The sequence below is a fragment of the Salmo salar genome, chromosome ssa09 (genome assembly GCF_905237065.1).
Source record: "Salmo salar chromosome ssa09, Ssal_v3.1, whole genome shotgun sequence".
Taxonomy (NCBI): domain Eukaryota; kingdom Metazoa; phylum Chordata; class Actinopteri; order Salmoniformes; family Salmonidae; genus Salmo; species Salmo salar.
The window spans coordinates 130,815,133-130,829,530 of record NC_059450.1 but is presented as its reverse complement, the minus strand read 5'-3'; the positions used below and the strand labels follow the sequence as shown (position 1 = coordinate 130,829,530).

Below are 14,398 nucleotides of genomic sequence, written 5' to 3'. Positions count from 1 at the left end.
AATGTGATATGTGATCTTCAGTAGATCTGAATATGTCATGTATAATGTAGAGATGCAGCACCTCCTGGACATCAGCACAAACGCAGAGAGCCTCAAGTTCCAGAATGTTCACCGCCGCCTCGCTCTGTCCCTGGACCACTTCTGGTGGAGGGTAGGCCAGGGGTCCCACATCCAGCAGGCCCCCCACCCCCCTGGCAAACATGTGTGGGGGGAAGCCCTCATCCTGGACTCCCTTACACTGCAGGTAACGCAGGCATACAACAAGGTAGGCATTAACTGTTTAGGGTTACTCACTAACTACTACTCCCCGTGGTTTTTCCTCAGTTCCAATGTTGTGATGAAGAACCTCAAAATCAGGCTACAGGAAATCCTACTTTTCTGAAATTACACTCTATTCATAGATCATTGAAATTGACCTACCTCTAAGCTAATATCCTACTTTTCCTAATTTACTGTGTTGACCTGATGATCACAGCCCTGATTAGTATTTGACCAATACTACACCAGCCGTTGTTGTAGTTATATTTGCTGTCTCTGTCTCCCCAGGGGAGCTTCAACAAGCCCCAGAGTGAGTCCAGTAGTCATTCTGAGAGTGTGAGTGTGGAGTCCAATCTGAAGGGCCTACAGCTGGAGGTGTCCGAGACCTGTGCCTTGTGCCTGTCCCGCCTATTGGCCCTCTGTAACCTGGCCAATGGCAGGAAGCTGGAGGCCTCAGAGCAGCCAGATGTGGTGCCTGTACCTGCCCTTGTTGATGGGACAACCTCCCCCAGTCAGGGCGCCTTTTATTTTAAGATTGAGTGTAACCTGGAGGATGTCAATGTGTTCACACTCTCCGATGTAGCAGGTAAGTTAATATCCCCTATATAGTTTACTACTTTTGACCAGAGCCCTGTCATAATTAGCGCACTATATAGGGTGCCATTTTGGATGGACCCTTAATCTCCATCTCCAGCTAGGCCTACATTCTGTATGGTAATTGGCTCCTGTGTTGTGTTAGGAGCTGTGTCTTTGCGGGTGGACACAGTGAAGGCCCAAGGCTCGGCGGAAAGCTCCACATTGTCTGTCCAGGGTGTACGTCTATCTGTAGTGAAGGCTCTCACAGAGACCATGGAGCCCTGCTGTCCCTCAGCCCAGACCCCCAACCCTGTCCTCAGCCTCTCCACCTTGGCCATCTGCTACCACGTCGCCACCGGGAACGTGGAGGTAGCTTGCAGTTACTCTTCCTACCGTCATTCCATCAGGCCTATTCCTTCTTCCTGATTGACGGTGTTATTCAGATAAGTTCACATGCCTTGTCCTCTTCCCTTGTGCAGGTCCAGTGTGAAGAGGAGCTGGCAGTGCAGTGGACGCCATCAGACCACATGTTTTTATATCACCACGTGACAGAGAGCCAGGGTTGCTGGGATACTCTGTGTGACTCTCTAGGCCTGACAGAGAAAAAAAATGACGAGGGTTTAGCAGATCTTCCAGAGAGTGGACCTACTAAGACTTCTCCAGCCCACAGTACGGTCAAGGACCTGTCTGTGCGTGTAGAACTGGGCAGAACCCGCTTCACAGCCCAGGTGACGGAGCACAACTACCTCTTGCTGCACACAGACGCCCTGTCCCTCTCCACTCACTCCGGCTCCATGAACGTCCGCTCTCCACACATGTTTCTCAACTTCGACGGCAACGACATATTCTCCTTCAAGGGCCTGGAGGTCCAGACGCACCCTGATCAGGCCCTGGACCAACGTCACCTCTTTCCCTTCCTCTCCACCCGACACAACCGTGCCTGGGTGGTCACCTGCCCCTGCCTGGCCGTGGAGTTCCCCTACCAGTACAACTTCTCCAACACCTTTGACAAGTTCATCAGCGTCCAGAAGTGGCTCAAGTCCCTGCACAGCAGTCCTGGTCAGACCCCAGGCCCCCAGCGCCTGCCCCCAGACCTGGTCTTCAAGATCAGCCAGTTCTCCTTCGTCTTCCTGGATGATGTTTTCGAGATCAAGCTGAGGGACAACTACGAGCTGATGAAGGATGAGAGCAAGGAGAGCTCCAAGAGGCTCCAGCTGCTGGACAAGAAGGTGGCTGACCTACGGAAGCAGCACGGAGAACTGCTGCCTGCCAGGAAGATAGAAGAGCTGTATACGTCTCTAGAGCGCAAACACATAGAGATCTACATCCAGCGCTCCCGTCGCCTCTACTCCAACACGCCCATGAGGAAGTCTCTGCTGACCTGGACAGTGTCTGACTTGGAGCTGGTGGCCCTGGCCGACCAGTCCCTCCATGGGCCGGAGCGGGTCCGCGAGCAGCTGAGGGAAATCGACGGAGTCAGCCCCTTCCCCAGAGACGGGCTCCCCCTGGTGGTCCAGTGGTGCCGGACAGTCACGTTCAACCTCACTGCCTTCCTAGGTGAGTGATGGTTGTGCGTCCCAAATGGCACCCTATTGCTTTTTATAGTGCACTACATTTGACCATTGTTCCATACGTTAATTATTAATATTGATACTATTTTTTTATACACACACACACACACACACACACACACACACACACACACACACACACACACACACAAGTGAGGGGGAAAAAGTATTTGATCCCCTGCTGATTTTGTGCATTTGCCCACTGACAAAGAAATGATCAGTCTATAATTTTAATGGTAGGTTTATTTGAACAGTGAGAGAAATGAGGAAAATAAGTAGTTGACCCCCTCTCAATCAGAAAGATTTCTGGCTCCCAGGTGTCTTTTATACCGGTAACGAGCTGAGATTAGGAGCACACTCTTAAAGGGAGTGCTCCTAATCTCAGCTTGTTACCTGTATAAAAGACACCTGTCCACAGAAGCAATCAATCAATCAGATTCCAAACTCTCCACCATGTCCAAGACCAAAGAGCTCTCCAAGGATGTCAGGGACAAGATTGTAGACCTACACAAGGCTGGAATGGGTTACAAGACCATTGCCAAGCAGCTTGGTGAGAAGGTGACAACAGTTGGTGCGATTATTCGCAAATGGAAGAAACACAAAAGAATTGTCAATCTCCCTCGGCCTGGGGCTCCATGCAAGATCTCACCTCGTGGAGTTGCAATGATCATGAGAACGGTGAGGAATCAGCCCAGAACTACACGGGAGGATCTTGTCAATGATCTCAAGGCAGCTGGGACCATAGTCACCAAGAAAACAATTGGTAACACACTACGCCATGAAGGACTGAAATCCTGCAGCGCCCGCAAGGTCCCCCTGCTCAAGAAAGCACATATACATGCCCGTCTGAAGTTTGCCAATGAACATCTGAATGATTCAGAGGACAACTGGGTGAAAGTGTTGTGGTCAGATGAGACCAAAATGGAGCTCTTTGGCATCAACTCAACTCGGCGTGTTTGGAGGAGGAGAAATGCTGCCTATGACCCCAAGAACACCATCCCCACCATCAAACATGGAGGTGGAAACATTATGCTTTGGGGGTGTTTTTCTGCTAAGGGGACAGGACAACTTCACCGCATCAAAGGGACGATGGACGGGGCCATGTACCGTCAAATCTTGGGTGAGAACCTCCTTCCCTCAGCCAGGGCATTGAAAATGGGTCGTGGATGGGTATTCCAGCAAGACAATGACCCAAAACACACGGCCAAGGCAACAAAGGAGTGGCTTAAGAAGAAGCACATTAAGGTCCTGGAGTGGCCTAGCCAGTCTCCAGACCTTAATCCCATAGAAAATCTGTGGAGGGAGCTGAAGGTTCGAGTTGCCAAACGTCAGCCTCAACCATAATGACTTGGAGAAGATCTGCAAAGAAGAGTGGGACAAAATCCCTCCTGAGATGTGTGCAAACCTGGTGGCCAACTACAAGAAACGTCTGACCTCTGTGATTGACAACAAGGGTTTCGCCACCAAGTACTAAGTCATGTTTTGCAGAGGGGTCAAATACTTATTTCCCTCATTAAAATGCAAATCAATTTATAAAAATTTTGACATGTGTTTTTCTGGATTTTTTTGTTGTTATTCTGTCTCTCACTGTTCAAATAAACCTACCATTAAAATTAGACTGATCATTTCTTTGTCAGTGGGCAAACGAACAAAATCAGCAGGGGATCAAATCCTTTTTTTCCCTCACTGTGTATGTATATGTATGTATATATTTTTTTATTTCTCTCCCTGTGCCAGTGAGAATCCGGGACTATCCTCGTTACTTGTTTGAGATCCGGGACTGGGAGCTGTCAGGCCGCTTGATCGGGACAGAGCAGGACGGGCAGGGCCGGGCCCGCCGAAGGCAGACTGTGCCACTTGGTCAGCCATGGGGCGACATAACCGTCCACAGGAACATGCCACCACTCAAGTTCTACTGTGATTTCAAATGTGAGTCAAGTGTTTCAATGAATCACAATCCTCATTTTTTGTGATGATTTGTATTTATTTTCAACAATAGGAAATAGACACACATAGCGGACGATCACGTAACTTTGTATAAATCTGAATTTGTTTGATGTAGTGTCATCTAATCTCTAAACATATACTGGCAGTTGTGCTAATTCAACTCTTAACTATTATTTTCCCATCTCCTCTTCTCCATGCAGCCAATATATCCTTGTACACTATAGTGTGGGGGCCTTGCTGGGACCCAGCCTGGACCCTGATTGGCCAGGTGGTTGATCTGCTCACCAAACCCACGGTTGACCCCTCCCCTCCTCTGGCCTGGTGGGACAAGAGTCGTCTGCTGGTACATGGACGCTGGATCATGGACATAGAACAGGCCAACCTCCATCAGCTGGCCACGGAGGTTAAAATACGGAGTCTGAGCAACACTTCTTAGCCACTTACTGTCTCTGGAAAATGTGTTTGCCTGAGAATTAGGATTATCTGCAATTGTTTGACATCATTTTGCTCTTTTGTAGGACCCCTATAACACCACAGAGAACATGCACTGGGAATGGAACAAAGTCAACTACGAGTGGACTCCTGGGCAGTTTGTCTTCAAAGGTGACATGGATGTCAACGTCAGGACAGCCTCCAAGTAGGTGGCAGACTGAAATCTGGCTTTCAAATATCAGAGATTCTGCAACCAGCTTCACCTGGGAAACGTTTAGATTTTCATGTTTCATGAAATTGTTCTTTTTTTATTTTTTTTATTGTTCTCAGGTATGACGACATCTGTTTCCTGCACCTGCCAAATCTGTGCATGACCCTTGACCTCCAGTGGCTTTGTCATGGCAACCCCCATGACCATCACGCTGTAATGCTCTGCTGTGCAGAGAATGTAGCTGATGTGACATCAGGACAACCTCACGACTCCTTCAGAGCCTTCCGCTCAGAGAACCTCAACCTCTCCATCACCATGGACCTCAACCAACACTGTGGCACAGGTGAGGCGGTTGAGCAGTTACCTTGTGATAGCTGTGTGGCTTGGCTTTTTTCCAGGTTCACAGAGGAATTCTCCACAGAGGTTGCATCCCAAATGGCACCCTATTCCCTATATAATGCACTAATTATGATCAGCACCCTTAGGTTCCCTGAGTCAGGCTCTCAGTCAAGTAAGTCATTTAGGTAATAGGGAGTCATTTGGGATACCGTGAACACTTGTCAAATCAAGTCTCTGTATTTAGCTTGGATGCGATAATGTTTGATTATTCATCTTTATATCATTAGCTCTAATGTTGACTGTCTGTTTATTGAAGGCATTTGTTTCTGTCTCTCAGAGCCATGCCAGCCCAGAATCCTCCTGTACAGCAGTACCCTGCGCTGGATGCAGAACTTCTGGGCCACCTGGACCAGTGTTTCCAGACCCATCTGCAGAGGCAAGCTCTTCCACAGCCTCAGACCCATCCGAAAGAAGCTGGGCCAGCACTACAAACAGATGTCCTATACAGCAGCCTTTCCCCAACTACAAGTGAGTAAATCACCAACACAATGTGACGCGTCCCAAATGGAACCCTATTCCCTTTATAGTGCAATAGTTTTGACCAGTAGTAGTGCACTATATAGGGAATAGGGTGTATTTGGGACTTATCCACTCACTGCTTATGTTCAGCCTACATCTAAAGAACAAAGCGGACAAGACTTAGTCAGTATAGGATAAAATTGACATTTTTAAAGACCTTATATGTTCTCTTATTACAGATTCCATGTTTTCAGAGCGCGCTGTCCGTTGCATGGTCTTGTTACCTCCAGTGAGCGCTGAGATTTGAGATTTGACTTTGTCTCCTCCCCAGGTGCATTACTGGGCCTCCTTCGCTCAGCAGAGGGGCGTCCAGGTGGAGTGCAGCAAAGGCCACGTGTTCACCAGAGGGGCTCAGAGACTCATCCCACAGGGTAAGAAGAGAGGGCACAACACGGGCATACAAATGCCTCAAGCTATTTACACACTCAAGCAATGGTCTAATTGGTTTTTATTTTATTGTTTGCTTCTCAAATGACACCCTATTCCCATATACTGTAGTGCACTATATGTGGAATTGGGTATAATTTGAGACTGAGTTGTTGAGCAGCCTGTCTGTTGGTCTAACTCAACTGTGTGTGTTGTCTGTCTGTTCTCTCAGCGGGCACGGTGATGAGGAGGCTGATCTCTGAGTGGAACGTGACCCAGATGGTGTCAGAGCTGTCCCTGATGACGGTGCACCTCATGGCCTCCACCTGGGACGAGACGGCTGACCACCAGATCAACGCCCAGGTGAAGAAGACCCATCTGCTCGGCTTGTCCTCCCTCAGTTACCAGCGCCAGAGCAACCGTATGGAGGAGGTAAGACAATGGGGAGCAGTAGCGGATTTAGGTATAGGTGGCATCTTGGAGGGGTTGTCATGGGGCACCCGCACACAAAAAACTAATTCAGAATGGTGACATTTTGCGCGATCGGTTTTCTATCGCTCTTTTGCACGTCACGTCAATGATACCATGTCACCGTGTGGGACTGTGGGTCAATTATCCTTGTCGGAGTGGGCGCCCTGATTCTAGTTTGTGAGCTAGGCAGGCTACTCTCCCATTCAGAAGTACGATATGGGGAGGGGGGTGGGAGGGGTAGGTTGACCTCAGGTCTCCCCACTGGATGCCCGAGGTAGGGGGAGAAGGGGAAATATCAAATAGTGCACCTCTAACTTTGTACAGTACTAATGCAATTAGTAATGCAATCAGTTGAGCAATTTAGTGTGTGTTTCTCTTGTTTGAAGTGCAATAGTGTAATAATCATGTTCTCTTTATAAGTGTGTTCTATTTGTGCAATTTAAGTTTTATTTGTGTTTTTTGTTAGCAATAGGGTAATAGTGTAATAATTTGATTCTCTTTTTTATTTGTGTTTATATACTATTTGTTTCTATTTGTCTTAGTTACTTTTTGACATTTATGAGTCTTATTTTTGTATATGTTTCTATAGTTTTAAATGTTATTGGGGGGGGGGTTCCCCCAGGGAGCCATACAAGCTCGAACCGCCACTGATGGGGAGGGCATGGTAGTTGATTGCACAGGCTGTCTCTCCATTTGCACCCTATTCCCTATGTCGTTGACTACTTTTGACCAGGGCCAATAGGACGCAAGTTGGGACGCACACAGTTGCTTCTTAACCATTGTAGTGAGGTTTAAATATATTTGTTCTGGCTCTGTGTCTCAACCCTTCATTTGTAGTTCCCCAGTCATTAGGTGAAGCTAGATCTCTTGTAAAAACCTGAAGCGTAATAATGGTGTTTCTCATTGTGACAGGAGGGGAACCCAAAAGATGAAGCGAATGCCCCCTACACCCACAAGCTGTGCCTGGTTGACCTGCGAGCCTCCTGGACCACCACTAACAGGAACATAGCGTTCGGTCTGTACGACGGCTACAAGAAGGCAGCCGTTCTCAAGAGGAACCTCTCCACAGAGGCTCTGAAGGGCCTGAGGATAGACACTACACTGCAAGCTGCCAAGAAGCTCAAGCGCTCTTTGTCCAACTACTCCGGCGGCCCCAACACGGCCCCCTCCACCCCAACCATGCCCAGCACCAGCCGCCCTGAGAAGAGCCAACACGAAGGTACGATGTTTCCCTTGGAGTAACTGAAGTGCAGCCTAAGTTGATGGTATTTTCTTTTTAAATATATATTTTGAAGGTATTTTCAGATTGTGTTGAACAGATAGTGATAGAGGATGGCTGTGAGGAAAGAAAGAGGGATGATGTGTCAAAGGCCACTAGGCTGGTTTCCAACCCATGTCAACACTGTAGATACACTATACAGTATATACAAAAGTATGTGGACACCCCTTCAAATTAGTGGATTCGGTGATTTCAGCCACACATGTTGCTGACAGGTGTATAAAATTGAGCACACAGCCATTCAATCTCCATAGACAAACATTGGCAATACATTGCCCTTACCGAGAGCTCGGTGACTTGGTGCCACCTTTCCAATAAGTCAGTTCGTCAGATTTCTGTCCTGTTAGAGCTGCCCCGGTCAACTGTAAGTGCTGTTATTGTTAAGTGGAAACGTCTAGGAGCAACAACAGCTCAGCCGTGAAGTGGTAGGTCACACAAGCTCACAGAACGGGACCGCCGAGTGCTGTAGCGTGTAGAAATTGCCTGTCCTCGGATAAAACACTCAGTACCGAGTTCCAAACGGCCTCTGGAAGGAACAGCAGAAAAACTGTTCATCGGAAGCTTCATGAAATGGGTTTCTATGCCCGAGTAGCCGCACACAAGCCAAAGATCACCATGCGCAATGACAAGCGTCGGCTGGAGGGGTGTAGTGCTCGCCGCCATTGGACTCTGGAGCAGTGGAAAGGCTTTCTCTGGAGTGATGAATCACGCTTCATCTAGCAGTCCGACGGTCGAATCTGGGTTTGGCGGATGATGGGTGAAAGCTACCTTCCCCAATGCATGTTGCCAACTGTAAGGTTTGGTGGAGGAGGAATAATGGTCTGGGGCTGTTTTTCATGGTTCGGGCTAGGCCCCTTAGTTCCAGTGAAGGGAAATCTTAACACTACAGAATACAATGACATTCTAGATGATTCTGTGCATCCAACTTTGTGGCAACTGTTTAGGGAAGGCCCTTTTTCTGTTTCACTGTGACAATGCCCCCGTGCACAAAGCGAGGTCCATACAGAAATAGTTCATCCAGATCGTTGTGGGAAGAACATGACTGGCCTGCACAGAGCTCTGACCTCAACTCCGTCGAAAACCTTTGGGATGAATTGGAACGCCGACTGCGAGCCAGGCCTACATCAGTACCCGACCTCACTAATGCTCTTGTGGCTGAATGGAAACAAGTCCCAGCAGCTACAGTGTGGCAAAAAAGTATTTAGTCAGCCACCAATTGTGCAAGTTCTCCCACTTAAAAAGATGAGAGAGGCCTGTAATTTTCATCATAGGTACACTTCAACTATGACTGAGAAAATAAAATCCAGAAAATCACATTGTAGGATTTTTAATGAATTTATTTGCAAATTATGGTGGAAAATAAGTATTTGGTCAATAACAAAAGTTTATCTCAATACTTTGTTATATACCCTTTGTTGGCAATGACACAGGTCGAACGTTTTCTGTAAGTCTTCACAAGGTTTTCACACACACTTGCTGGTGTTTTGGCCCAGTCCTCCATGCAGATCTCCTCTAGAGCAGTGATGTTTTGGGCTGTCGCTGGGCAACACGGACTTTCAACTCCCTCCAAAGATTTTCTATGGGGTTGAGACTGGCTAGGCCACTCCAGGACCTTGAAATGCTTCTTACGAAGCCACTCCTTCGTTGCCTGGGCGGTGTGTTTGGGATCATTGTCATGCTGAAAGACCCAGCCACGTTTCATCTTTAATGCCCTTGCTGATGGAAGGAGGTTTTCACTCAATCTCACGATACATGGCCCCATTCATTCTTTCCTTTTACACGGATCAGTCGTCCTGGTCCCTTTGCAGAAAAACACCCCCAAAACATGATGTTTCCACCCCCATGCTTCATAGTAAGTATGGTGTTCTTTGGATGCAACTCAGCATTCTTTGTCCTCCAAACACGACGAGTTGAGTTTTTACCAAAAAGTTATATTTTAGTTTCATCTGACCATATGACATTCTCCCAATCCTCTTCTGGATCATCCAAATGCTCCAAATGCTCTCTAGCAAACTTCAGACGGGCCTGGACATGTACTGGCTTAAGCAGTGGGACACGTCTGGCACTGCAGGATTTGAGTCCCTGGCGGCGTAGTGTCTCTCTGCAGGTCATTCACTAGGTCCCCCCGTGTGGTTCTGGGATTTTTGCTCACCGTTCTTGTGATCATTTTGACTCCACAGGGTGAGATCTTGCGTGGAGCCCCAGGTCGAGGGAGATTATCAGTGGTCTTGTATGTCTTCCATTTCCTAATAATTGCTCCCACAGTTGATTTCTTCAAACCAAGCTGCTTACCGATTGCAGATTCAGTCTTCCCAGCCTGGTGCAGGTCTACAATTTAGTTTCTGGTGTCCTTTGACAGCTCTTTGGTCTTGGCCATAGTGGAGTTTGGAGTGTGACTGTTTGAGGTTGTGGACAGGTGTCTTTTATACTGATAACAAGTTCAAATAGGTGCCATTAATACAGGTAACGAGTGGAGGACAGAGGAGCCTCTTAAAGAAGAAGTTACAGGTCTGTGAGAGCCAGAAATCTTGCTTGTTTGTAGGTGACCAAATACTTATTTTCCACCATAATTTGCAAATAAATTCATAAAAAATCCTACAATGTGATTTTCTGGATTTTTTTTCTCATTTTGTCTGTCATAGTTGACGTGAACCTATGATGAAAATTACAGGCCTCTCTCATCTTTTTAAGTGGGAGAACTTGCACAATTGGTGGCTGACTAAATACTTTTTTGCCCCACTGTATGTTCCAACATCTAGTGGACAGCCTTCCCAGAAGAGTGGAGGCTATTATAGCAGCAAAGGGGGACCAACTCCATATTAATGCCCATGATTTTGTAATGAGATGTTCGACGAGTGTCCACATACTTTTGGTCATGTAGTGTATGTATGCTAGAGGCTGCAGTATTACTGCTAGGCCAGCCAGGCCACATGAAGCGTCTTTCAATATAATTTACTGACTGTTTCTTCAACTCTTCCTTCCTCTTCACTCTGCAGGGACATCCATGCTGCAGAAGCTGATTGAGGAGACTGATAAGTTTGTGGTTTTCTCCGAGGAGGACTCTGGTGTGAGTGATCAGCTGTGTGGCATCGCTGCCTGCCAGACAGACGACGTCTACAACCGCAACTGGTTCATCGAGCTGGTCAACTGTCAGGTACAACTAGTCTGGGAGATTAGGTTCATGGCAAATCAGATAAAGATTGTAAAGCCCAGTGGGCCGATCACACTTTGATTTGCCCCCAAATGTAACAAAGTTCGCTAACAGGGCCCAAGGTTATAATCCTGCTCTGCTGTCTGTCTGTAGATGATGCTGCGTGGCACAGAGACAGCTGGCTGCGTGCTGGTGTCTGCTGCCAAGGCTCAGCTGCTGCAGTGTGAGCACCACCCGGCCTGGTACAGCGACACCCTCAAGCAGAAGACCACCTGGACCTGTCTGCTGGACGGCATGCAGTACTTTGCCACCATGGAGCCCAACCCCTCAGAGCAGGAGGACTGGCAGTTGTGGCTTGAGGTGGGCCCGTGAAAACATTATTAACAGGCTCTTAAAGATGCACTATGCAGAAATCGCTCCGCCATTTATTTCCTGGTTGTTAAAATTCAACTAGTTTCTCATTTCAGTTTATGTGATAAAGCAAGTATAGTGTAGAGAATCATTGTAGCATCTACACCGCTGTGATCTATCTTTTCCATAACCAAAAATATAGTTTTTTCAGCTGTTTGAAGCTGGTGTACAAATCAACAAAAGTAAAAGATGCAAAAATGGAGCTCAAGAAAAGGGAAGCATAGAAATGGCGCGCATAGAACAGATCTACTGCTTCTTAGACTCTTTCAATGAGTGACAGATCTATAACGCTCGCTTTTCTATGTGAATTTGGTCAGGTCACCCAAAAAGCTTTAACAAGAACTATCATAAATGATCATCTGTAGCATTGAATGATGATGTGTTGTGTATGGTTTACATTCGGGCTCAAGTCCAAGTTGCACGACAGAGTATTTCTATAGTAGGTGCATAGCAGAGAGCATTTTTGTGTCTTTCAGATTCAGGGTGCTGTCACAGCTTTGACCGTGTGTCTTTGCCTTGGTTGTGCATGGTGCGTCTGCAGGTGAAAAACATCGAGGAGCACAGGCAGCGTCACCTGGACTCAGTGCTGGAGCTGATGGAGAGTGGCCAGGCTGTTGGAGGCATGGTCAGCACCACAACAGGTACTGCTGCTCCTCACACATACTCTACTTCATGAAATGCACTATGTTTAAACCTTGTCCCTTCAAAGCTGAAAATCTCATCTTGATGTGAATCTTTCCTTAAAGTGAAATTCCATTTTATTTTTTTATTGTTTTATTCATTATCTCCAGCACGATGCCAGTGTCTACATACAGTGCATTCAGAAAGTATTCAGACCCCTTGATTTTTTTTCCCACATTTTGTTACGTTACAGCCTTATTCTAAAATGGATTAAATACAATTTGCAAATTTGATTAAAAAAAACCAACAGATACCTTATTAACATAACTATTCATACCCTTTGCTATGAGACTCAAAATTGAGCTCAGGTGCATCCTGTTTCCATTGATCATCCTTGAGATGTTTCTACAACTTGATTGGAGTCCATCTGTGGTAAATTCAATTGATGAGACATGATTTGGAAAAGCACACACCTGTCTATATATGGTCCCATCGTTGACAGTGCATGTCAGAGTAAAAACCAAGCTGTTAGGTTAAAGGAATTGTCCATAGACCTCCGAGACAGGATTGTTTCGAGGCACAGATCTGGGGAAGGGTACCAAAAAATGTCTGTAGTGTTGAAGGTCCCCCAGAACACAGTGGCCTCTATCATTCTTAAACGGAAGAAGTTTGGAATCACGAAGACTCTTCCTAGAGCTGGCTGCCCAGACAAACTGAGCAATCGGGGGAGAAGGGCCTTGGTCAGGGAAGTGACCAAGAACCCGATGGTCACTCTGACAGAGCTTCATAGTCTCTCTGTGGGGATGGCTGTCCTTCTGGAAGGTTCTCCCATCTCTGTAGTACTCCACTAATTAGGCCTTTATGGTAGAGTGGCCAGACGGAAGCCATTCCTCAGTAAAAGGCACATGACAGCCCACTTGGAGTTTGCCAAAAGGAACTTAAAGGACTCTCAAACCATGAGAAACAGGATTCTGGTCTAAAGAAACCAGATTGAACTCATTGGCCTGAATGCCAAGCATCACATCTGGAAGAAACCTGGCACCATCCCTATGGTGAAGCACGGCGGTGGCAGCATCATGCTGTGGGGATGTTTTTCAGCGGCAGGGACTGGGAGACTAGTCAGGATCGAGGCAAAGATGAACCGAGCAAAGTACAGACAGATCCTTGATGAAAACCTGCTCCAGAGTGCTCAGGACCTCAGACTGGGGCGACGGTTCACCTTTCATCAGGTCAATAACCCTAAGCACACAGCCAAGACAACGCAGGAGTGTTTCCAGACAAGTCTCTGAATGTCCTTGAGTGGCCCAGCCAACGCCCGGACTTGAACCCAATCGAACATCTCTGGGGAGACCTGAAAATAGCTGTGCAGCGACGCTCCCCATGCAACCTGACAGAGCTTGAGAGGATCTGCAGAGAAGAATGGGGGAAACTCCCCAAATACAGATGTGCCAAGCTTGTAGCGTCATACCCAAGAAGACTTGAGGCTGTAATCCCTGCCAAAGGTGCTTCAACGAAGTACTGTGTAAAGGGTCTGAAGAATTATATAAAAAATGTAAAATATCACATTTACAAAGTTGCTAACATTTCTAAAAACTTGTTTTTGCTTTGGTATTGTGTGTAGATAGATAGATGAGGGAAAAAACCGAAAATATTTATTTTCTGTAGTTAAAAATGTCTTAAGTGCCACGATGATGTTAAGTGGTGTATTTACCCTTTAACTTATGTGTCAAGGTAAATGTAACACTTCCTCTGTTCTGTGTATCTAGACTGGAACCAGCCGGCCCAGGTGAATGACACCCAGCAGGTCCAGCGTATCATCTCTCGTTGCAGCTGTCGCATGTACTACATCGGGTACAGCCACGACATCGACCCTGAGCTGGCCACGCAGATCAAACCCCCAGAGATACGGCGCAACGAGAAGGAAGACCTACTGAAAAAACAAGCTGGTAAGGCACCCCATAGAGCTCATGTATGCACTATTTTATACAACATTTGATACAATATTAAAAAAAAACATTAAAATCAGTTTCTAGAATGAACTTTTTCCTGAATTTAATCCCGTTGTTTGGATGCCAAAGTCTATTCTAATGTTTTATTTAATTCTGTGAGGCAGCCGACATCCTCATAGTGTCAGACCATGCTGACAATGTTGCTGTCATGTTGTTGATTGTGAAGGCCTGAGCCTT

The 14,398-nt window shown here is 46.8% G+C and overlaps 1 protein-coding gene across 7 annotated transcripts in view; it reads left to right on the top strand.

Moving 5' to 3' along the window:
- Positions 1-14,398, top strand: part of LOC106612784 (protein KIAA0100) — a 36,727-nt gene that overhangs the window by 11,304 nt on the left and 11,025 nt on the right. For 4 of the 7 annotated variants that reach the window (XM_045724619.1, XM_014214266.2, XM_014214263.2 and 1 more), the window contains exons 13-28: positions 51-265; positions 547-844; positions 998-1,203; positions 1,314-2,391; positions 4,143-4,334; positions 4,553-4,755; positions 4,871-4,989; positions 5,115-5,338; positions 5,672-5,862; positions 6,185-6,284; positions 6,512-6,711; positions 7,663-7,969; positions 11,026-11,183; positions 11,334-11,540; positions 12,133-12,232; positions 13,979-14,158. In XM_045724619.1, coding sequence (XP_045580575.1) covers positions 51-265; positions 547-844; positions 998-1,203; positions 1,314-2,391; positions 4,143-4,334; positions 4,553-4,755; positions 4,871-4,989; positions 5,115-5,338; positions 5,672-5,862; positions 6,185-6,284; positions 6,512-6,711; positions 7,663-7,969; positions 11,026-11,183; positions 11,334-11,540; positions 12,133-12,232; positions 13,979-14,158 — 3,978 coding nt within the window. The remainder of the gene's footprint in view (positions 1-50; positions 266-546; positions 845-997; positions 1,204-1,313; positions 2,392-4,142; positions 4,335-4,552; positions 4,756-4,870; positions 4,990-5,114; positions 5,339-5,671; positions 5,863-6,184; positions 6,285-6,511; positions 6,712-7,662; positions 7,970-11,025; positions 11,184-11,333; positions 11,541-12,132; positions 12,233-13,978; positions 14,159-14,398) is intronic. The other 3 variants (XM_014214267.2, XM_014214264.2, XM_014214269.2) reach the window with 1 other exon arrangement.